Source organism: Gouania willdenowi, chromosome 2 (genome assembly GCF_900634775.1).
Source record: "Gouania willdenowi chromosome 2, fGouWil2.1, whole genome shotgun sequence".
NCBI lineage: Eukaryota > Metazoa > Chordata > Actinopteri > Blenniiformes > Gobiesocidae > Gouania > Gouania willdenowi.
This window is the reverse complement of record NC_041045.1, coordinates 5,345,368-5,369,330: the sequence shown is the minus strand read 5'-3', so window position 1 is coordinate 5,369,330 and position 23,963 is coordinate 5,345,368. Positions and strand designations below refer to the sequence as shown.

The window sequence follows — 23,963 nt, the reverse complement described above, 5'->3', positions numbered from 1 at the left end:
TTTCACAAATTATCAATGTGTTCTTTCTCTTGTAGTCTCTCTGTGTGTTTCAGAGTCTGAATCTTTGATATAAATGATTAAATGCTACTAAAGTGTCCTTTTTTTAAGCCTCTTCGTGTCGCTTAGTGCAGAGTGAACGCTCCTGTCACACAGACGATCTTCGCAGTGTCAACCCAAGGCTCAACAACAACCGGCTGCCTTGCCGCTTATCGGTGATTTTCCGCGGCGGTGACGTCACAGCGCAGTCGGTAACCTGCCGGGCTTGAGCGGGCACGCGGGGAAGAGGCACGGGGCCCAAGCACGTGGACGAGAATCCACGCGCCGTGAAACGGGAGCTGAAACGAAACTGTCTGTTAGCTCGGAGAGGCTAGTTAGCCGTCGGAGTATGTGATTGGACGAGAGTGAACACGTGGACACACCTGTGCAGGTGAAGTGAAGATGGAGTGATTTTGATGGAGAGCCAGAGGAGAAGGTAGGACACTGAAGCGTTCCTCTGAATCACTATAAAAGCAGCGGTTCGATACTATGAAATTTGGTGACATCTGCTGGACAAGCTTTATTTACATTTGTTATGTAAAAGACAAAACTTATCAAAAATAGTATAAATCAACCTTCTATAATCTTGTTTTACAAAACATATCAATGAAAAATAAGGTAATCATACCATTAACCAGAGATGGGAGGGGCCACACAGCCAAAATAGGTCCATACTGGAGCTGTAACATAACCTTAATGCAGGTTTTTCAACCTTGGGGCGGAACCCCAGGTGGGGTCACCTTAAATGTCAAGTAATTGATTCAACAACAAAAAAAAATACTGATAAAAAATGTATTTTTGAATTTTTTAAATTAATATTTTATAAATTAAAATAACATACCATCTTAAACAACTAGTTATTATAATATAATAAAATGCAGTATAATAATATCTAAGTTGCCTCAACTTGTTACTAATACTGGCAACTCTGTATTTGTAATACAGTAAAACAAATTTGATCAAAAACTAATTTTAGGAAAAAAAAAAATTCTTGGTACCAAAATGGGTTCGCGATCCAAAAAAGGTTGAGAACCGCCGCCTTAATTTCATCATATTAGAGAATTATTCTCACCCCAAAACTACCTTCAAAATTCAGACTATGTTTATCATATGAAACCTTTCTATAAATGTTTTTTTATTTTATTTTATTTTTTTTTTAGTTTTTGTGGCTGTGGTAAAAGAAACTCAAACTCGTCGCTGTTTGAAAAAATACATTTTAACATCATTTTTTGTCAGCAAATATCCTAATTTGATGTTAATACTGGTTCATATAATGTCTTATTTTTTGCAGTTCCTTATTCGTTTTGTGTATTTAATTACGTTTTTTTTAAATGTATTAACATTTTTTATTTTATTTTTTATCAGAATAAAAAACCATATTATTATTGAACTTTTTAAAACACTTTTTTATACAAGCATTATTTATCAAACAAAGAAAAATATATAAACGACAAAAAAAAAACAAAAACACCACAACAAATACGCACAAACAGTTAAAATTTAATGCTCAACAACACACAGTAAAACATCTTGTTGTTCAAGAAAGTCCCATAATTCTTTCCATACAAATTCAAATGTATCTTATTTACCTTTTATATAATAGTAAATGTGTTTATTTTATGTTAGTGTTTTTTTTTTTTTGGCAATGGAATTTACTTTAGGCGCCGCCTAAAATCCTGCCTAGGGCGCTAACTTGCTTAGGGCGTTTGTCTGACTGTGTCCAGCTCTGGGGACGACGATGGCGGCGAGCGAGGTCTTCTTCACTCCTGGTACGGTTATTCCTGCAGCGTGACCCCGGAGAGGCTCCCCCTTCCTGAGCCGGTGCTGCACGTGGCTCTGGGTGCTCGGCACGGCGTGCTGCTGCTGGAAGGTGCGATGGGCTTGGCCATGTATGGCAGGGTTTTTTCAACCGCTGTATTATTCAATTTAACCTCATTGGTCTGAAAAAACATTTTTGAAAACGAATTAATTATTGTTAAGCTACCTTAACTTGTGACATTCATAAAAATCTGGTAAATATACGCAATAAAACTGCCACTCAGTTCATGTTTATAAACAATAACAGCCTGTGGATCAAATGTGATGCTCTCAATGTTTAACAATACAGAACAAAATTGAATTATAAAAATATGTAATACATTTATAAATTAATTATAATCATAATATAATTATATAGATATAATGTGATATTATATAATTTAACAGATTAAAGTTCAATTGTGGTTGTAATCATATTTAATGTTTTGTTTTTTACTCTTATCCCTCTCACGACGTTCATCAAGTATGCAAAATATGAAAGATGATAAAAACATATTTTTTTATTTTATTGTTTGATTTGTATTCAAGATACTTTGATAGGATACTCTGAATATTTTTATTTTAGGCTACTTGTGGTGTGCTTTGGGAGTTTTTTTTCCAATTAAAACATGTACCCTGGTTGATGTATAGTGTCATATTTGTGCCACAATTCTGTGAGCACAGACTATCATGTGTTCCGTTCCTTCCCCTGCAGGTGGACTGGTGTACAGCTTTGGGGAGCAACCATGGAGGCAGAGCGTAGGAACAAGAGGTCCGACCCTGGAGAGCGCGCTCAGCGGACAGCGTGTGGTCACGATCGCGGCCGGAGACGCCCACAGTGGGGCCGTGACGGAAGCCGGCGGTGTCCACATGTGGGGCGATAACGGCGCGGGGCAGTGCGGCCTGTCGGGCCTCAGCTGTGTCCCCAACCCAACGCCGGTTGCCCTGGTGGAGCCGGACGCCAACGCTTCGCAGACGGTGGCGGTGCTGGAACTGGCGTGCGGCGGGAAGCACACCCTGGCGCTGTCGGCGCAGAGGGACGTGTGGGCGTGGGGCGGCGATGTCTGGAAGCCTCAGAGGGTGGAGCAGCTCACCGGGCGGCACGTGTTACAGGTGGCGTGCGGAGGGGCGCACAGTCTGGCTCTGGTGCGCTGCCTCGGACCAAAGGATGTGCATCGCCCCCCTGTGGACAAATGTGGGCAGTGCCACCAACTGCTGTACACCATGACTGATAAAGAGGACCATGTGATCATCTCAGACAGCCACTACTGTCCTCTGAGGGTCGAGCCGACCCGGGTCGAGGATCCCCGGACCACCCCGTCAGAGCCACTCACGGCCTCGGACTCTGAAGGACTGAGCGACGCTGTTCCTGAGGTGAAGAGTTCTCCATGTCTCGACGAGCAGGCGGTCAAAGACTACCTGAGGAAACTGTCAGATGATCCAAAGGCAGTTGGGAAGCTGGGAACGCTGCACACTTTGCTGGTGAGAACCAGAACCGCCTCAGATTTCTCTCTTTTCTTGTGTTCCACAAGATTTTGCACCGTTATGGACACTGATCCTAGGGCCCTATGAAATCCATTTTATTTTTCCAAATTCCTTTTTACTTTTTCCAAATTCCATGTTTACCACATAAAAATTTTTAATTACCATTTAAACAAAAAAAAAACAACCTCTTTTAAACACGTGTGACAAACAGAATAAATACTAATAAAAAAAGGAAACAATTAATCAAAATGTATGTCAAAAATAAAAATGTAAATTCTAAGATATAAGTATTACTGACATGGATTATTCTAACTGCTCCTTTTTAAGTATTTATATGTCATATGAAGACTTATGAGAGCTGAGCAGGTTTATTGAGTTTTGACCAACTTAATTTAATTTAACGTAATTCCCTGGAAACATTTCCTCATTAAAAAAAAGGTATTTGCCTCACGGTGACGGCGTTTCATTCACATTCTGTCAATTTTCGTGTTCAATAGTGGATTCCGTTTTCATTGGTCAATTCTGTGATTTCGTTAAGGTGGGTTTTTTTTTTTTTTAAGGGCCAATGACCCTCTTAAAATTTTGGGTGGAAGGTTTTAAGAATTACACTCAGTCCACTCTTAAAGTTGCAGTATGTAGAATAGTTTTTCCTTTCTTTGCTTCCATTGCCGTGTAACGGCTTCACGCCACGATGGAGACACGCTCCTGGATTTCTAAACTCATTATATATATGCACTGTCCTTTCAGAACACTTTAAATTACCACATGCTCAAAGGTGATTATGGATTTTTGATCAAATGAAGCCAAGAAAAATGTACATACTGGAGCTTTAACCACCCATTTTAGTCCGTGACAAATAGCTTTTTCCATTTCAGGAATTGAGTTCTGTCATTTCCAGACCTGGCAACAGAACTTTGTGTAATTGGTCAGAGATCTGATGTAGGCGTGGTTTGTAGCGCTCCAGTATCATCGTGTGTCTGTGTCATCTAAAACATCCTGAAATGGTTCAAATGTGTCCGCTTGTCCTTCTCTTAAGTGTTTGGGACAAACATGATGAAATGCTCATGATCTCTTTTTGTTTTCCAGCCGTCTGCAGCTCTCAACAGTCTAGTCTCCTCCTGTGCTTCCGTCGTTAGCGAGCGTGTGGCCTCCACCTATGAGGCTCTTTCGCTCAAGAAGATGATGACCTTCTACGCGCCGCCCGCAGCACCTCGCACCGACAGCGCCGGCGAGCGCGTGCCAGAAGAGGACCCAGCGCAGGCAAAGAAGAGCTGCAGCACGGGGGACATCCGGGACGAGGAGGTGGCGGGGGGGAGACGGCGCCGCCTGTCGCTGCCAGGGCTTCTCTCTCAGGGTAGATACGCTGTTCAGCTCTTACACTCCTGTACGCAGCTGCGTAAGTACGCATGTGCATGTAAGCCGGGGTCGCCGCCTTGTCTGTGTACGTGTGTGTGTGTTTGACGCCGCCACTGACACCACAGGAATCAGCCGTAACATGAGGACCAGGTGAAAATACCTACAACTAGGGCTCAAGATATATTCAAGATATAGAAAATTACAACATCCCCTATATCGATATAGAATGATAAAAACATGGATACCTTTATTTCAGACTCAGGGGTTCATAAAAACCCTACAAACACACGCAAAAACACATTTAAAAAGGCCTAACAGTCAATTTGTATAGATTATTTTGTTTTCAAATACTGATTTTAGGAATCGCTGCTTTCACTACTTCTCAGAACAGCATAAAAAGCTCAGTAAGATGGATTACTTACTGCATCCTTACGGAAGCGTATTGCATTCACTTGGAAAAAAAATTAAAATCAGTTTGTTTTACTGAATTTATTTTTTGACTTGTTTGTTGGACTCATTTTTTAAATTCTGTTTATTAGAGTGATTTTTTCTTCTGTTTTTTGGTGTCATTTTTTCCCGTGCTACTACTCCAAGCTCCTCCTCTCCCTCCCTTTTTTACAGCTTGCTCGCCCATCTAACCAGGCTTACAGAGGCAGAAACCAGAATTTAATTCAGCAGCTTTAGAATGAAATGTTCAGTAGATAATGGAGCCCAATGCATGATGGGAAAGTCCTCATCTTTTCATGTGAACCATCAGTTTCCCAACAGAGATAAATAGATGGACTTCGACCTTTATCGTATCTCTTACTTTTGATAGTGTGAGGTTGTTTGTCTTGAGCTTTGTTCTCTGGATGTTAAGCCCTCAGGTGGTCACATGGGGGTCACATGTGGGGGGGTCACAGGGTGTGGAAGCTCACGGGGCTCTAATGACTTTTCCGTCTTAGATTTAATATTTGTTCTCTTTCTGGCCAAAGGGTTTGTTTCTAATCTCCGTCGAGCAGGGAAACATGTGACGGCGTGACTATAACAACTCTTTCAATCCTTAAATTGTCCCGAAGATCTGATTTTGAGATTTTGTTAATATTAAAAAACAAAGGCTACATTTATGTAACTACATCACATTACAAAGCCTTTAAAATAATAATATAAAACAATATACCCTCCTCACCTCACACTGATTGGACTGTCCTCCTTTTTTGGGGGATGGACTAGTTTTTGTAAGTGACCCAGAATGTATTAAGAAGGAATTGTGATATAAAGTTATTTTGGACAAATTTCCTTATTTGTTGCATTAATGCTGATTTCTATAAAGCCTTATTTAGGGTACTGTCTCATGCATTTTGTACATATGTTTATTTCCATTTAGTTTTTAAACATTTTTGGACTTTTTTTTTTAATTTGATTTGTATATTAAAATACTACTTAATGTTAATTCAAATGTATTTTTATTGATTTATGTTATTTATTTTTTAGATGACTTCTGTACTTTACTTCAGTTTAACCCCGTTTAATTGCCGCGGTCATTTTTGCTCTATTATTTAGGGTCCTTTCAAAGCCTTAAATCCAGAAAAAAATAAGTAAAACAATAGTTGAAAAATATAGTAAAAAATAAATTAATAATTAATTAAAAATAGTTAAAAAAAAAAACCCAGTACAAATAGTTCAAACTGTGCAAAACATAGTTATAACAGTAAAACTATAGTTTTATAAAACCCTGTGAAAAACAAATGAAAGTCTATAGATAAGGGTGTGGTAGTTATAAATTGTGTATATAAGTGGATGAGAATATGTAAATGTTGACGTGAGTTTCTCTGTTGCATCAGTGGTGGTGTCGTTAGTTGTGTATGTTTGTTTTGTTTACCACCACAGTGTCCCCACGGCTGCTGAGGGGAGTCGCTCGATCCAGGTTCCGAGCCGTGGCCCTCTCCCCACTGGGGGGTGGGGGTCCCGAGGCTCCGGAGATGCTTCCCACACTGCAGACAGAGGTGTGGAGCTGGGGTAATGGCCAACACGGGCAGCTGGGACACGGAGACACCGTGGCCAGGTGGGGACAAAGCTTTGATCACGTGTGTGAAAACCTCACACTCTGCTTGCTCTCAGTGTGTGCGTACATGCATGTGTGTGTGTTTGCAGGTCACAGCCGCTGTGCATCAAAAGCCTGAACAACAAGGAGGTTGTACGGGTGGCAGCGGGCGCCCATCACTCAGTGGCCTTAACAGCTCAGTGTCAGGTCTGTCTGTCTGTCTCTGTGTGTGTCTGTGTGTGTCTGTGTGTGTCTGTCCGTCTGTCCGTCTGTCCGTCTGTCCGTCTGTCCGTCTGTCCGTCTGTCCGTCTGTCTGTGTGTGTGTGTGTGTGTGTGTGTGTGTTTCTTGAAGTTGTTTTGCGTATGATTGGAGTCGTTTTGTGTATTTTTGTTGTCGTTTTGCTCAGCCTTTGTCGTCATTTTTATGTTTGAAGTCGATTTTTGTATTTTTGTTATGTGTATTTTTGTACTCGTTTTGTTTAATCTTCTTTGTTTTGCACATGTTTGAAGTCGATTTGTGTATTTTTGTGGTCGTTTCGTGTATTTACAGTATTTTAGCATTTTGTGTATTTTTGGCGATTACTGTTTTTTTTGTGTTCCGAAGAAGAAATTTTCATGGTCCCCCTCTTACAATGTTACATTCTGGTTTTTATACCAACCAGAATGTAACGATGTGCCACCTTTAGTTTGGGTCTCAGCTCAGCAATCAGGGCTGAAGTCGTACTAGTTGAGAATCACTAAACTAGATGTCACACTAACTCTAATTCTCCAATCTTTGCACTTGATTTCTCTTTATTTCAGGATTGAGGCAGAGCGTTACATGCTTGTGCTTGATGGATAAATACTTTTTTTTTTTTTACACTTCTTCAGGTCTACTCATGGGGCTGTAATAGCTGTGGTCAGCTCGGACACATGGAGTCCCCTAGCACGGTGCCACGCCTCGCCAAGGTCAGCTAACCCCGCTTCCTTTAATGTCTCCTCCCTTGATCACTGACCTGAAGGTGGGTTTTCTTTCTTTCAGATGTCCGAGGGGATCCGGGTGTGGGACATCAGTGCCGGAGAGACGCACACGCTCCTGCTGGCGGACGGCGACTGCATCCAGCCAATCATCTACTACAGCGGCCAGCAGGTGGAGGAGGAGCCTCGTCAGCCAGAGGGCGGGGCCAATGAGGAGGAGAAGGAGGAGCATGGAGGCGGTTACACGCAGCAGCCTGTTCTGCTGCCATTCTGCATGCACGTAAGGCCTCAGTATCAGTCACTACTGCAGCCGGTTCAGTAACCATGGCAACTTCATCCCTTACATTGACCAAAGGGTCGCTTACCTTAGCGACAGTGTCAGCGACAAAAATTGTTTCTGATTTCCACAGTTTGTTTTTGTTTCCACTATTTGATTATTAATGTTTTTGTCTCATGTAAATGTTGAACTCATTGTTGCATTTATTATGGTGTCTGTGTCTGTGTGTGGGGTTTCCTCAGCTTGGTTACTTGAGCAGTGTGTGCGCGGGCGGCCAACGCTGCATGGCGCTCTCCGATAGGAACGTGATGGGCTTCATCTCCAGCCTCCACGAGCTGGCGTCTGCAGAGAGGAAGTTCTACTGCAAGCTGTGCAACATCAAGGATCAGATCATGCGCCCCCTGCTGGAGCTTGGTGAGATGCACACCTTGACAGGTCCAGAGGAAGACCTTCTTTGGGGTTATTTCTAGGGCTGTCACTTTAACACATTAATTGCGATTAATTAATTGCAGGAAAAAAATAACGCACTCCAAACATCGCGGGACCTTTCTCATTTCAAGAGTTCCCGGTATACCCATAATACTGATGCACAGAAATACAAGACACTGGAGACTGCCGAGCTTCTCCGCTTCATTGGCGTGAATTTTGGCGTAAAAATACACTGGATAGAAAACAAAAGCCCAGTTGTGTGCAAATTGTGCAAGACAGAGTTTGCCTTATCACCTGAGCTTTTATAACCTCCGCTACCACCTTAATGCTAAACATGTAGCAGCTAGCACGGACATTCGGACAGTGCTAAGTGCAACATGCTGTGAGCACGCTGTGTCTCCAATACACATTGGACAAGATAACAGGGTTCAGAGCCAAAATTAATTAGGCCATGAGTGACAAATGAACAAACTCACTTGATAAATATTATCACAACAAGTTTGGTGTTCAGTAATTGTATTGCTCAGAAAAGTATTCTTACTGTTTTTGATGATCATTTGTATTTTTTATTGTTTGGTGATTGACATAAGTACATATCAATATTCCCCCTGATGCCAGCAACTGTTCAGGAACTAGTCGCAAATACAGTGGGTTGTAAATGGTTTAAGTCAGTTAAAAACAATAAATTACCACTTTGTTATACATCAATCTTTTGATCTGCCACAATGTCATTAATTTAAATGAAAATATCTCAAGTTGTGGGGTTTTTTCATCAATTTTTAGGAGACATTCATTTTTAATATCTTGATAGCACTAGTTATTTTATCCAAAACGTTTCTCTCTGTTTTTCCTGTAGAGTCGTTGCTCTCGGCTCTGGGCCCCATGGCTGTTGGGCTCCTGCAGACGCTGTCGGCCCAGTTCAGCCTCCTGTGTCGTCTGACTGGACAGCACGCCACCAGCCTCACCGCCAACCTGCGCCGAGGCCGTGAGGTGAAGAACCTCCTCATCCTCGACTACGTGGACGTCTTCACCGACTCTTACCTGGAGTATGTCAATCAGAATTACATTTTTTTGTTACAATTAGTAGTTTTCAACTACCTATGTTCAATTACAATTTAATTACGATTACAGTGACCAACATTTTGTGCATTTCAAATATTTATTACCCTCAGAAAGACGATTACAATTAATCACAATTACTCAGCCTGAAATAAATAACCTAATAAAAGTTAACCTTGCTCTTGCGTTAGCTTTCTGTTAGCATCTCTTGTGATAACGTGTCCTAAATCAGCTGTAAAATACACTAAAAACAAATATCTATCATCTACTTTCTTTCCTATCTATTCATTACCTTAGGCTTCCTAATCAAAGAAAATATAGGTTTTAAATAATGTTTTTGTGTGGGCATATGAGCCTTTTTTGTGTCAGTATACCACTTGAGTGACATTTTTCCTCTTTGTCAAGATACTGCATCTCCGTGGGAAACTTCCAGGTGATCGGAGGCTTCCAGGCTCTGACTAAGCCGTCTCTGTGAGTAACGACCCAGCAGCAGCTTGACCATCCTCACCTCACTGTGCTCTTGAGCTTTCACTCCAACGGTGATTGTCTTACAGAGATTTATTTGGGAAGAACCCGGAGCTGCTCCAGAAGCTGTCCGAGTGCAGTGAAGAAAACTCGTCCGTGGCCGACCTGCTGGTAACGCTTTTCTACCTGCCCACTCTGCACCTGCGCGAGTACAGCCGGCTGCTGCTCAAACTGGCCACCTGCTTCGAAGTGGTATGTACCTGGAAGTTAGAAGCTAGACCTTCAGAACTCAGACAGTCCTTCCTTCTCACCGTGTGTCGTTGTCATCAGAGCTCCAGCGACTACCAGAAGCTGCAGGACGGCTGCTCCAGGTTCGACTCCTGCATCGTCCACCTGAAGGGGAAGAGGAAGGACGCAGAGTACACTTTGCACTTCTGGAAGAGCTTCCCTGGAAAAATGACGGTAGGTTTCCTGAGGACAACTGGAGAAATGTTGAGGTCAACCACATCCTGAGTGTGTATGCGTGTGTTCAGGAATCCCTGAGGAAGCCTCATCGTCGGCTCATTTGTGAGAGCAGCAACAAGGCGCTGACGGTGCAGAACGCCGGTCGCTTCTCAGTCAACTGGTTCATTCTCTTCAACGACGCCCTGGTCCATGCGCAGGTAGATACACGTGTTATATTTAAATAGAGCCAAATACAACACTGTTGTTTCATGCCATTCATATTATGAGAAACTCAACATTTGGAGAGCAAACCAGAACCAGAATAAGACGTAGAGATCAAGTGATAGACAACAGAGAACAGAATCACATAGAGAAAGAACATGAGATTGTCACAAGGTGGATCAGGAACTACCAGCTCCAAAACCAGGAAACCTGCAGGGAAGCATGGACTAAGAAGAGAAAACACAGACTCCAGAGAGCTTGATATAAAAATTCACATTTAAAAAAAAAAAAAAACCTAACTCAGTTTTGGAGGGAGAGAGTGAACTACTGTGTGCACTAGAAGCAAGCTAAAGCAGCAGAACTCGGATCAGTATAAGTCCATCAGCTTTTGTTTCGTTTTCATTGTGCTGAGGTTGTTTAGTTGGTCCTGTTTTATTTTTCTTGCATTTGTGTCTTTTTTTTCTCTTCATTACCTTCTTCAAACCCACGCCACATGTTGCTGTAAGTAAATAAGTGCAAAGAAAAGTTGAGGAACTACTTAAACAACTTAAATAAAATCGAGCACAGACTGCAGAGTGAAGGACATGGTTTAGATGGAGAAGAGCTGTGTACAGCAGAAAAGGTCCCCGGCAACCTAAACCTATAGCAGCAGAACTACAAAACACACTCACATGTGGATAGCCATTCATCATGAAGCCACTTGCATTTTAAACTGGAGGAATTGAGGGCTCCCAGAACAAATACACAAAGTAAACAACACCAAAATAATTGAAATATGCACAAAGCAATAACAAAATGACTCCAAAACACACAAAAATACAAAAAATGACAGAAAAATACACAAAAACACAAAGAAATGACACCAAAAAAAGTAATCACTAAAAGTACACAAAAGGACTTCAAAAACACACAGTATCACAGATAAATATGCAAAACAATGACGAACAAACACAACATGCCTCCAGAAAAAGAGTAAATGAGAAACTAAAAACAAGAAAAAACCACAAACCGGTTGTTCTTTTGTGTTAATGCTCAGATTGGTTATTATTGTTCCAAACACTGACTTGAATGTTGATAATGTGACCTTTGGATCACACAGTCACCTTATAGCAGTTGTCCATCTCTACTCTATATTTAAAACTATGTAACCTGGTGTGTCTGAAGCCTCTGTGTGTGTCTGTGTGTGTGTTTGCCTCCGTGATGTCAGGGCGTGGCGCCTCATAAAAACCTCGTAAGTATTGAGTCAGCAGCAGATTGCAGCTCAGAGACCCCGACTGTGCTCGAGAACCGCCTCTTCATCCTCCCTCCTCCTCCTTTCTCCTCTTCATCTCCATCTCATGTGTCTCTGATGGTTTTGTGCCTCCATGTCTGAATTCAGACATCAACTGGACCTCGTGATGAATCCTTTCTAGTTGATTTGCTAAAACTATAATGCAGTGGTTAACTGCAATGCATTTTGGATGCAAAAAGATTTCAGTAAAATCTAAATCGCTCAGTAATTATACGATAAATCTGACTATAACAGTGAATGTTATAAAGGATTTTCCTGCGGTTCAAAGTGCATTTATTCATTTTGAAAAAGTGTGAAAAGCCAAAAATAAGGAGGAGGGATTAATAAGTAAATAAAATGTGGAATAATGTCATTGTTGTAAATATATATGTGAAATAATAATGCTAATTAATGATTGGCCAGTTGAGGTCTATGACGACTTGTGACCCCTGCCTGCTAGAGGCTGCATCAGAGGAAGAATCCACACCAATCCACTCATTGATCTGCATTACAAACTCAAACCATTCCTAAAGTCTGAGTGCTGTGTTATGGTCTCCTCTGATAAAGCCTCACTCTTCCTCCCGCACACGTCCCTGTCCTCTCCTGTCTTGTGCTTCTTCTTCCTTTGTCTGCTTTGATCCGTGCTCGTCAACTCTTCTTTGCCTCCTCATATCTTCAGAGAGAGTCGGACATGATTTAAATCCAGAAAGTAGGAGTCACACAAATTAGTAACAAAGTTTTAATATTCAGCTCTAGACTTATGATCTAAATCAGTGGTTCTCGACCTTTTCAGCAAAATGATGGTCCATTGTTCTACGAATCTGTGATAACCACATTTATTTATTTATCTAAATTATATCCACTGTTATCTAGGAAGTTTATTATTTGTACCATAGACGTAAATCCTTGTTTTAATCAGAAATAAAATTGGTTAAAAGTGACCAAAAATGGTGGAAAAGATGGTGAAATAGAAATTGGTTGCAAACTAGGGGTAATGTAATTTAAAAAGTAAGACCAATTAGTTTGAACTGGCAAATAATGGTTTTGACAAATCGTGAATGTGGTTAAATTGGAAAAAATAAGCATGAAATTTGGTGAAAATATGTTAAAAGTCACAATAATGGGTTAAACATATGTGAGACTAGGTGGGAAAAGTGGTGGAAAGGGTTTATAAGTTCTGAAAATGTCTTGAACTTTGATAGAGAAGTGGCAGAAATGAGAGTAATGCAGCAACAATGTATTAAAAGGAGTAAAAATATGGCAAGAAAAAGTGATGAAAATAGGTTAAAATATGGCAAGTTTGGGGTAGTTGCAGAAAAAGGGTAAAAATAAGCAAAAGCGGGGTCCCGACCCCAAGGTTGAGAACCCCTGATTTAAAGTGCATTCACGTGATTGGTTGGTGTCACTTTCAAGTTGAAATTTTATGCAGCGGTTAAAATAATTGAAGGTATCTTGGTCCACAATCTGCTCCAAGTTAAAGGTTTTTAATAATTGTAATTTAACAAGTTAAAAATGGGAAAATTTTAAGATATCATATTGAAAACAGCTGAACAGTTTAATACTGTGTTCACCATCTTTTCCTTCTCCAGTTTTCCACCCATCACATCTTCTCTCTGGCCACGCTGTGGGTGGAGCCTATCCCAGAGGAGGACGCTGGACTGTAAGTTGACTCAGTTGTAGGTCCAACCTGTTTAGTCATCGTTACATCCTCGGGGGTATACAAACAGAACTCAACACAAAAACACCACAAACTTAAAAAAAAAAAAGCCACAACATCTTTCGTTTTCAATAACAGAGGGATTTCAAAATGTCAAGAATTCAACTCTTTGCCCGGCAAAAGGAGGATGGAGGAGCAACCTCAGCCAAAACTACCTGTTCAAATAAAAACTCAACATTGGGACTACAGAGCACCTGCACCCAAATTAAAATATCTAAACGACAACATAAATATGGATGACGGACGCCCGCGGGTACATTACACGACAGTCAAAAAATAAACAAACCAAACCAGAATTAGACCAACATTCTCTGTAGCGTTAGGGAACTGTTTTTCTTTTAAAATTTTCCCAGAGTTCACCCATTTCTGTGTCATTTCCACGTCAGCTTAACCATTTTGTTTCCCTAATTAGATGTCATTACTGGCCATTAAACTGCCCAAAATCATGCCAGAGGATACGCAGCTCAAGGTTTTGCATGAGAACTGACATGTCCGCCCATTTTTGCTACACTTGCTAGACCAGCCACTTGTTTTACAGTGAAAAAATATCATAAAATGCATGATATTGTCCCAAAACGTGTAGATAAGTGTTTATTCTGTGTTACTTCCTCCTGCTAGAATCAGAAGCCCCCTTGGAAGTGTCATTCTGTAGCGCAACACTGACATCGGGTGGTGGAAGGAGTTAAAGCATTAGTTTCACTGTCGTCACTTTAATTGTACTCCCCAATATTTACAGTTTACCTAAATTTAGTTCAGATTTTTTGTAGATGATACATTTCACCAATAATTTTGGAAAAACTACAGCGTGGTTTAAACTGGCGCTCACAATCTGATACTTTTGTGGTAAGTTATGTTGATCATTATCACGTATCGCCATGGTTACCAACCAAACATTGAGAGCACAACCAAACGGCCTTTTAGCATTTCCTCTGACATGCCACGACTAAATATGAATCGTCATGAGAGATTATTCAGAAATAAGAAAGTCAACAGTAATTTAGCCCATGTTCATGACTTCAGGTCTTTGGTTAGATCTGCAGAAAAATGGACTGATTAAGGATGTACGTTGTTTGTGTTTGTGTAGACATAGTTTGAAGGTGATCACCCCCGAGGAGACTTTCACCCTGCTGGCCTCATCTGCCGTTGAGAAGGTAAATTTCCCCACTTTCAATTTCCAACGAGAACAAAGGATTTGATGTAAACTGATAAGATTACCCTGCCCCATTTAGCCTTTGAACCTGGTGCTGCTACAAGCTAAGCTAACCGAAACTGTTAAGAAGTTCCTTCTAGTTTTGTATTCTTTCCGAATGCTGTCATTACTGACTAATCTGTATTCTTTATAGGCCAAGTGGCTTCGCTCTGTCAATAAGGCGGTGGATCAGGCGCTGAGTGGGGTCGGCGCTGGTCAGAGGGCGGAGCCTCCCATCTCCAGGACGGCGACGTACACCTTCTATAAGGACGGACGTCTGAAGGACGCCACGTACGAAGGCCAGTGGCTGAACGGCAAACCCAACGGCAGGTCGGTCCACCAGGCTCACCAACACTTTTACCTTTTAGACTAAAGCAGTTTTTATGGTTTTGAGAAACAAGTGTTTGAATCCAATTCAGTCTGAATTTGAAAGTAAAGTGTAAAGGTATTAAAAAAAACCTAGTTTTGTATTTAGAGGAAATTGCATGTACTCTTGGACCAGATTAAACCACTTAGTGTAGTTTTGATTCACTGAGGGATGGCTTTAGTTTTATTTCATGCTCATTCTGGAACTGGAATAAAAATGGTTTAAAATCTTCTTGAAATCCTAGAATATCCTAGAATAATTTTTTAACAGTTTTAAGTGTTTTGAACCAGTTCTTAGGTCCTCTGAAGCAGCGTTAGTCGGATTTCAGACTGAACTGGTTTGGAAGAGTTTGCAAGTGGGATTAGGACTGATTTGAAGCCTTTATTGATTTAGGGGGTTTCAAAAGTGACCTTGGACCACTGGTACCCACTTAGTTTGGTTTATTTAAAAGACTTTGGTAATTTATTTAAAGGGTTGAAATCGATTTAAGAGTCATTTGTAAGATTTTTAAGTCTTAGGTGGGATTTAATACAAATTTTTAATGTCACACTAACTCTAAATTTGGATTTGAAGTCGATTTACTTCAGTTTTGAATTTGTTAATGTGAGGGTTTAGATTTACTTTAGTGGTTTGTATTTTTTTAAAGATTGGCCTCTAGTTCCCTGTCTTTGGTGCTGCGTGAAAAGGAAATTTTCCACGACTAAGTCGGACCTTTGAGACATTGTTCATGAGCTGATCTAATGGATCTGTTTGTGTTTGCTCAGAGGAGTGTTGAAATGGCCTGATGGGAGAAGCTACACAGGGTCGTTTAGGAACGGACTGGAGGACGGGTGAGTGTCTTCTCACATTGTCTTTGTGTCTGTCTGTTCACTCGCGTGACGCTCATGTCCCTTCGCAGCTTTGGTGAGTTTGTGGCTCCCAACAAGATGCTCAACAAGAAGGACTTCTACCAGGGTGACTGGAAGGATGGGAAGATGCACGGCCTGGGGACGTACAGGCACGTAGCTGTGCAGACTCCAAGAACACATTGATCCTAGTGCTGGTTGACGTCCTCTTTCTCACCTGCAGGTACGCCAGCGGGGAGGTTTACGACGGATCCTTCCAGGACGGCGTGCGACACGGACACGGCACGCTGCGCAGCGGGAAGCTCAACACGTCCTCGCCCAGCGTCTTCATCGGCCAATGGCTGCAGGACAAGAAATCCGGCTACGGAGTGTTTGATGACATCACAAAGTACGCTCCGGCTCAATGAATCAGTGTTGGTAGATGTTGGAGAGTTCAGGCTGCTGTAGGGATGAACTGATGTTGATGCTGTGGTCCCTCAGAGGAGAAACGTACATGGGAATGTGGCAGGAGAACCAGCGGCAGGGCACTGGTGTCGTGGTCACCCAGTTCGGCCTTTACTACGAAGGAACCTTCAAAGACAACAAGATGATGGTGAGCACTTCACTGTGGAGCGATAAAGCTCTGTGTTTTTAACTCAGGTTTGGAGATGAAGTAGTTTTCCCACCGATCCAATTAGTGATACAGTTGTTCTGTCTGCAGGGAACTGGGATCCTTCTGTCAGAGGACGACACCATGTACGAGGGCGAGTTTTCAGACGACTGGACTCTCAGTGGAAAGGTAACAAGGGAAATCCAGTACTGTGTCCCACCTACCTGAGCCTTTTTAGTGATAACACAACTGTAAGTTAATAATTAGACATGGGTCAACTAAGATTTCCTACACTTCCACTGACTGATTCAAGTGCAACAGCGAGACGACCAGTTAGAACGTTAGAATAATAATAACCAATACTGACAAACTTTCACGCAGTCCAAAGTGCATTTAATCAGTTCTAAAAGAAATTGGGAAAAGGCAAAAATAAGGAGAAATAATGAATTAAAATATAAAAAGTGGCAGAAGATAGAAATCAGGTGATGGAAAAAAATATTTTTTGATTTGCTCTTGTATTTAGTTTTGTGATTTATCCTAGTGCTGTGTAATGATTAAAGCTATCACATCTGACCCTGGTCAATTCTGAATAATTGTGCCTTGTCCGTTTCTAAATGACCTACTAAATCATTACATTATTGGACAAACATTGTGGTTATTCAAAGAAAAGAAAAAAATGCAGAATTTATAGATTGGGCTTTGGTAAAGGCCAGTCTGTTGTTATCAAAAAATACCACTGTCGGTCTGTTTCTTGCTAATTTCCTCCTTCATTGCCTCAATGTTTCTGTTTTTGAAGCTTTCTGTTTTGCGTTGCCAGATGATGATTATTTAACACAGAAAGTGTCAAAAGATCTGCCAGAATCTTCTTAAATGTGCCCAAGATATCATAAATCCTAACTCTCTGGGGCCTGGCGCCCCCACTTCAGGGTGTCCTGACCATGGCAAATGGCGACTACCTGGAGGGAACGTTCAGCGGAGAATGGGGAACCGGTCTGAAGGTGACAGGCTCCTACTTTAAACCTCACCTGTTCGCCAGTGACAAAGAGAAACCTAGAGTCGTGTAAGTTCACCTGCCATGTCCATCTGTACATTTGTGTGTGTGTTTGAAATGGGCTTTTTCGTGGGCGTGGCAGGAAGCTGGGCCGTCTGTGCGTGCGCGCAGAGGATAAGTGGCGTGCGGCGTTTGAGGAGTGTTGGACTCAGCTGGGCTGCGACGCTCCGGGGCGAGGCGAGTGCAGCAAAGCGTGGGAGAAGATCGCTGCGTCGGTCAGCAACGGCCGCAGACTGGCACAGGAAAGGTGATGGTTGTCCTTCCCTCCGCTCTCATTGGTCCGTTTCAGATGATTAACTCCGTGTTTGCTCACAGCAGCACAGACACATTGTCTCGGAGACAGAGTAGAAGCCTGGAAGGTCTGGAATTTATCCCTCAACATACAGGTCCAATCACCATCGACAGATACGACTCCATCCACCTCTACCTTCTCAGGGTGAGCAGGAACCGATCACATGATCAATTAAATACTAGGCTTTTAGGAAGCACCATGTTTACCCTTGTGCTCTCCTTTAAATTTACACACCCTTGGACACATTGTGTGCTCAACGGTCCCTTTCACAATAAAAATGTACTGATGAATTATATTTTTACTTCCACCGTATCAGACCTTTTCAACTACTTCATACTTATCCATAGATATAAAATGTATTGCAATTTTCTAACCCTTTTTATGTTTTATTGACTTTTTATCACGAGGACCTCTAATTTTACACTAAATATGCAGTATTTACAAAAAGTGAAATATTTTTGATAATATAATTGACAGCAAAATTCAATTTAATGCATTTGTATTTTTGGCACAAGGACAGTTTTAAAGAAAAAATACACTTGTACACCATATGTGTATATATATATATATATATATATATATATATATAAAACTTTATGCAATGGTCTCTGGTCTCATTACACCAAAAATACATTTTCCCTTTATTTTGAAGGTAGAGGCCTTGATCGATTAGGTAATAATTGAAAAAGCATGAAAGTGTCATGATTACAGTATATGAAAAATATGTGCTTACAATGGGGCAACTTTGGTCAGGTTACTAAGTGTCAGTATGATGCATATCTTTTTTTCTATACACTTCCAATACACAGGACTTTTAAATCAAGCAAATAAAAATGAAAAAACAATAGTGGCAACATTTCATACAACTAACCTCAAAAATGACTTGATTATTGAGAGGCAAACAAATAAAAACACCCGAAATGTCACTTTTGGTCACAAAGATGCTCTGATGGTTAACAATATATTCTCCTTCCCAGGCAGGCGACGCCCCCCTCCACCCTCTGGGCCGGCTGCTGGAGACCCTGGTGGCGGTCTACAGGATGACCTACGTGGGTGTGGGAGCCAATCGCAGGCTGCTTCCTCAGGCCGTCAACGAGATCAAGTCCTACCTGAACCGCATCTACCAAATCGTCAGGTAGATCTCTGCTGTGTTGTTTTTGGCAACGATGATGACATTTTTTTGTTGACACTCCTTTTTTTCATGACGGTGACGAGCTAAATGTGGCTCTTTAATGACTAAAACATGACGATACATGGTTGAGTTTTTTCTTGACACGAGGAGACGTTAGTGGGTCAAACGTTCAAAATGCATATTTCCTCCTAATGTGCATGTGATCTATCTTATTAAAGGAGCCACGCACTTAAACTTTCAATACAACCTGTATACCTTCATTCCATTTTCGACTAAAGTGTGACTAAAACTAATAAGCATTTTTGTCCATAAGACTAAGATTAAAACTAAGATGGTTGCCAAAAACAACACTGGAATTTTGTGTACTTTATTTAAATTGATTTGCTTGGGTATTTTTTTTTTAAAATGAGTAATATTTTTGGTAATAACAGACTGAACCATGAAGAATCCAAAGCTTTTGGCTTTGTTAAGGCCAATTCACACATTTTTCAATAAACAAAACATATTATCTTATTAGGAAATTTGCCATTACATTTTAAAAAATTATTATTTTTTAAAAATCTATGTTTGCTCCAGGTTTTTGTTTCCAGACCTGCCAGAAGAAGGCGGAGTCATCCCAGAGCCAACCACCAATCAGCAGAAGGAGAAGGAGGCAGGCTCAAACATCACTTCGCTGGAGCCGCCCATACCCGGGTACATTCTGCCCCCCCCGCACCTTGGCCTCAGACCAAATCTTTACTAAATATTAAAAAAGTCTCCTCAACTATTCAATAAAACTGCTCAAAATATTTAATATAATATTTGTATTGACCAAAACATTTAATTAAATGCTAAATATTGACACCGTGGCGGACCATGAAAGAGAGGATGCAGGACCATAAGTGGTCCACGGGCCGCAGTTCGAGACCATGGTTGCACAGAGACTGGAAATGTAATCTTTTTAGATGCAGTTTTAAAATTTAAAAGCTCCTTTAAAACCGAGTAGTGATGTGTTTTAGTCCGTAATGTGATGCTTTAACTCTTAAAGATCAATTAAACTTTACCAAGGAGAGTTATTATCATAGAATAGTAGTATCTACAAAAAACTGCTTTTAATGAAATAATTTTTTTTATTGTTTTATTTTTTGACCAAACACAGGTGACTTAACTGTTTTTACAAATGAAAAAATTACAAGTAACTACATAACTCCTGTTTTAACATTGACTCAGACCATCTAAAGTGATGAAAACACTGTGTGTGGGTTTAAATGTATGAGAATATTTGAGATAAAATCCTGCACTTGTTGCCACACCGTTGATGTGAGTAGATGAAGCTGCTGACCCCCACCCTGTGTGTGTTGTAGGCGTGTGGTGAGCAGCTCGTCTCTGCTGCTGCCCGTCCTGCTGCCACGCCTTTACCCGCCACTCTTCACGCTCTACGCTCTGGACAAGGAGCGCGAGGACGACCTGTACTGGGAGTGCGTCCTGCGCCTCAATAAGCAGCCCGACCTTTCCCTGCTCGCCTTCCTGGGCGTCCAGCAGTACGTCGCCCGCCTCACGCCTGGCGTCATCGCTGCTTTTCTGTAACCTCGTCTCTATTCTGTCTCCTCTCCCTTTAGGAAGTTCTGGCCTGTTTCAGTTTCCTCTGGTATTTTCAACTCCGGAGAGAAGCAGCCGGTACTCTCTGTTTCAGAGGCAATGATGGGTTTTATTGCTTTTAATGGTTTTTAGCTGCTTTCCTTCATCACCTAAAGCTGATAATAATGCTTGTATCAATTCCTACTAAACTCATTCTGAAATTAAAGAAAAAAAATTTATTGTTCACTGCTGCAATGCAAAGATTTGCTTTATTGTTTAGTTTTTTCTAAATAAAAAACCTAAACTTGATCATTTTGATTCCGTAATTTGTAACAATATGAACTAAAATATCAAGATTTTATATTATTGTTAAATGTTTGATAATTATGTCCGATTAATTAAGTTTTAGCTTAATATTAATTACACATTAACAACTAAATGTTTAAAAACATTTTTATTATAAAATTCTAATAAGAGTTTTTTTCATTAAAATAACTCTTCTTTTTAAATTGGAAATTAATGTTTTTTTTTTTAACACAGATGTTTTATTTTTTTAAAAACTTTAAATTGTGAAATTTTGAAATAAAATGATGTTCCCGTCATGATTACCAAACCTAAAATGTTGTTTACATAAAATCTGTTTGTTTTATGTTCCTGATTTCTTTTTTTAGTGTGTGTGTGTGTGTGTGTGTGTGTGTGTGTAATGTTTGTTTTTGGAACGTTTAGTTGCTTGAGTTTGTTTTTGTTGTGATGTTTTGATTGTAAGATATTACGTTTCTAATGTTTGAGCATGAAATATTTTGTTGTTCGTGTGATGTTTGAGTGTTTGTTTGATGTTTGATTGGTTTTTGGGATGAGTTTTGATTTTTAGTTTTTTGTTGGATTGTGTGTGTGTTATTTGATTGTGTATTTAATATGTTTGATGTGTTGTTTGTGCTCTAGGTCGTCTCCAGCACTAAGGACGTCTGCTTCTCCTCGGCTGTGGAAACTCTGCAGCAGATCAGGTACAGCTTCTGTTTATAGTCGGTAGTTAGTCCTGGAGCATTATTTCTCTGTGAACCATTTTAGACAATTGGCCCTTTGGTGATAACTTTGATGACTATTCCCACCGATTGCTTTTTACGGATATCGATTCCTGATCAATCGGAGAAGCCGATCCTTCTTTAAACTGCAGCCATGTGGTTTCTCACGTGCAGCACCACGTTCACGCCGTCCGACAAGCTGCAGGTGATCCAGCTCACCTTCGAGGAGATCAGTCAGCGCGTCCAGCAGCAGCTGCAGCAGGACTTCCTCTGGTCCATGGACGAGCTTTTCCCCGTCTTCCTCTACGTGGTGCTGCGAGCTCGGTCAGAACACACACACACACACACACACACACACACACACACACACACACACACACAGACTCCTAATGGAATAAATAAATAAATATTGTTTTTAAACCAGGCTTTGAAATCATTTTTTTTAAATAAGTGATTTTTTTGAAATATTCCTCTACATACAGAAATAATTCAAATATATTTAGTGTAACTCCAAAACTAATAGATGGATTTTGATAAATGTTTTAGGTAATATCCAAAATGAATAAGGAACAAGTGATTTTAAGGACAATCAATATCCCGGATCTAACATTTAGCTGACAGTGCATCATGGGGGATTGCTATGACATGGAGGGGGTCTGGTTTTTATTTCAATTGCAGCCAAATATCATTAACTAAAAGGTTTTTTTTTTTTTTTAAATAAGATATTTAATTAATTTTTAAAGAACTCAGTTTTAAATAAGTCAGTGTGCATAACCTAAATTTTAGCTATAATTTTATTCATAAATCATCAATTATGTTATAACTTTATATCACAACAGACCTACGAAGATAATGTATTGAAATGTATTTAAAGCAAGACAGTGGCTGGAATTCATTGCTTTCAAAGTAAAACACCAGATGGAATTCTAATGCCATTAGTTAAAATTATTTTAAATTGTATTTCATTACTGTAATAATATTTGAAGCTATTTAAGATATTATCTGATGGAGTATTTACTTTACAATAATTTGTTATTAGCTTTTATTTATTTATTCGAAAGCCATTTCCATCTAACTTTTTCCTGCAGAATCAGAAATCTCGGCTCAGAGGTGAGTCTTATCGAAGACCTGATGGATCCCTGCATCCAGCACGGCGAGCACGGCATTATGTTCACAACCCTGAAGGTAGCAAACAAACCCACACACACAACTTTATTTTCAGAGCCTCTTAATATTAAGTGGGGGTCGTCTCCCATCACAGGCTTGTTACTACCAGATCCAGCATGAGAAGATCACCTAACGTCCTCTGTCATCTCGGATCCTATCACAGCGTGAGGATCAGCACAGCGGATCACATGATCAGCTCCATCTGCTGCTGTTACAGAGACGGTTCGGCCCCGCCCCCTCTCTCTTTGCCCACTGCAGCCTCTGATCAGCTCAGCTCGGCGGTGGACTCAGTGAAAGGTGCTACACACCCTCAGGGCTCCTGATGGGGGCGCTCAAACCTGTACTTTACACCTCGCTCGACTTCCTGTTCATACAGGAAGTTTCAACCAGTGTTGTGGTCTAATTTTTCACACGAGGAGCTCACTTTAACCATTTATGATTATTTATCAAATGAACTGTATTATGTGTGTGTGTCTTTCACTACATAATTCCTAAATGAATCTTGAAGTGTTTGGGTTTAATACTCAAACAATCGCACGCTAAGGTTTTAGTTTGAAAAACGTTTTTATGAGTCTGTGTTCGATTAAATGTGATAAACTGTGAGACTTTTAATTCTCTTGAAGATGAAGCAGGTGACGTTTTCCAAAAACGCAGCCCTGCAGATCTTCAGGGCCGATTTACACTAAAACAGGTCTGTAGAAGTGAAATACTGGTCTGTGGCAGTCGGTAATGGTGATGATAATAAAAAAAAACAAGTTGAATTCAAAGCTTGCGTGATGTCTCTCTGCAGGACAAAGCTCTGATTTCCCCTCGGTCGGCACCAGAGTTAGAAAGGTCGACTCGTGTGACGTCCTCACTCCAAACGCTAGCATTAGAGTGGAGGTGCTGCAGCAGCAGCTTAATGCAAACACAACCATTATCCATCGTTCAGAGCTCTGCGCCATCTGTTAGCTGCTTTTTTTTTTTTTTTAACCAACCATCAGATATGTTACTTACTTAGAAACAGCTTAAGGGCAGTTTTTTTTTATTGTGTGTTAAATACCTCTGAGGGCTTTATTTTATCAGTCTAACCAAAGAAAAAACAAGTTGAAGTTAAAAAACAAAAACAAGCATCAAACGTTTTCTGAATCTGATTAAAAAGGATTAAAACTCATTAAAGGATCACTATTATGACCTTTTGATCAAGGTAAGTCAGTTTAGAATAAAAACAAGCAA

The 23,963-nt window shown here is 40.6% G+C and overlaps 1 protein-coding gene across 10 annotated transcripts; it reads left to right on the top strand.

The window, feature by feature from the left end:
* Positions 1–140: 140 nt before the first annotated feature.
* Positions 141–23,515, top strand: als2b (alsin Rho guanine nucleotide exchange factor ALS2 b). 10 transcript variants are annotated; one of them, XM_028463935.1, is made up of 34 exons: positions 141–472; positions 1,761–1,906; positions 2,549–3,315; positions 4,405–4,672; positions 6,544–6,718; positions 6,808–6,904; positions 7,568–7,645; positions 7,719–7,934; positions 8,174–8,345; positions 9,217–9,406; positions 9,825–9,890; positions 9,974–10,136; positions 10,215–10,346; positions 10,418–10,546; positions 11,758–11,781; positions 13,410–13,480; positions 14,622–14,688; positions 14,881–15,056; positions 15,858–15,923; positions 15,992–16,090; positions 16,162–16,326; positions 16,419–16,530; positions 16,639–16,716; positions 17,454–17,587; positions 17,661–17,825; positions 17,894–18,014; positions 18,848–19,005; positions 19,579–19,695; positions 20,346–20,522; positions 20,601–20,676; positions 21,502–21,563; positions 21,756–21,905; positions 22,670–22,766; positions 22,843–23,515. In XM_028463935.1, the coding sequence occupies exons 1-34, from the start codon at positions 453–455 to the stop codon at positions 22,879–22,881; spliced, it is 4,773 nt and encodes a 1,590-aa protein (XP_028319736.1). In that variant the 5' UTR covers positions 141–452; the 3' UTR covers positions 22,882–23,515. The 10 variants fall into 10 exon arrangements, with proteins under 10 accessions (XP_028319736.1, XP_028319694.1, XP_028319710.1 ...); XM_028463893.1 differs by having other exon boundaries at positions 4,405–4,702; XM_028463909.1 differs by having other exon boundaries at positions 4,405–4,714; positions 17,897–18,014; positions 20,601–20,658.
* Positions 23,516–23,963: the final 448 nt, after the last annotated feature.

Excerpts from the sequence above, each read along its gene's own strand:
- als2b (XM_028463873.1), top strand. The coding sequence starts at position 453 with ATGGAGAGCCAGAGGAGAAG. Across the intron at positions 6,719-6,807 it reads CACGGAGACACCGTGGCCAG|GTCACAGCCGCTGTGCATCA; the intron begins GTGGGGACAAAG and ends GTGTGTTTGCAG. Across the intron at positions 10,547-11,757 it reads ACGCCCTGGTCCATGCGCAG|GGCGTGGCGCCTCATAAAAA; the intron begins GTAGATACACGT and ends CCGTGATGTCAG.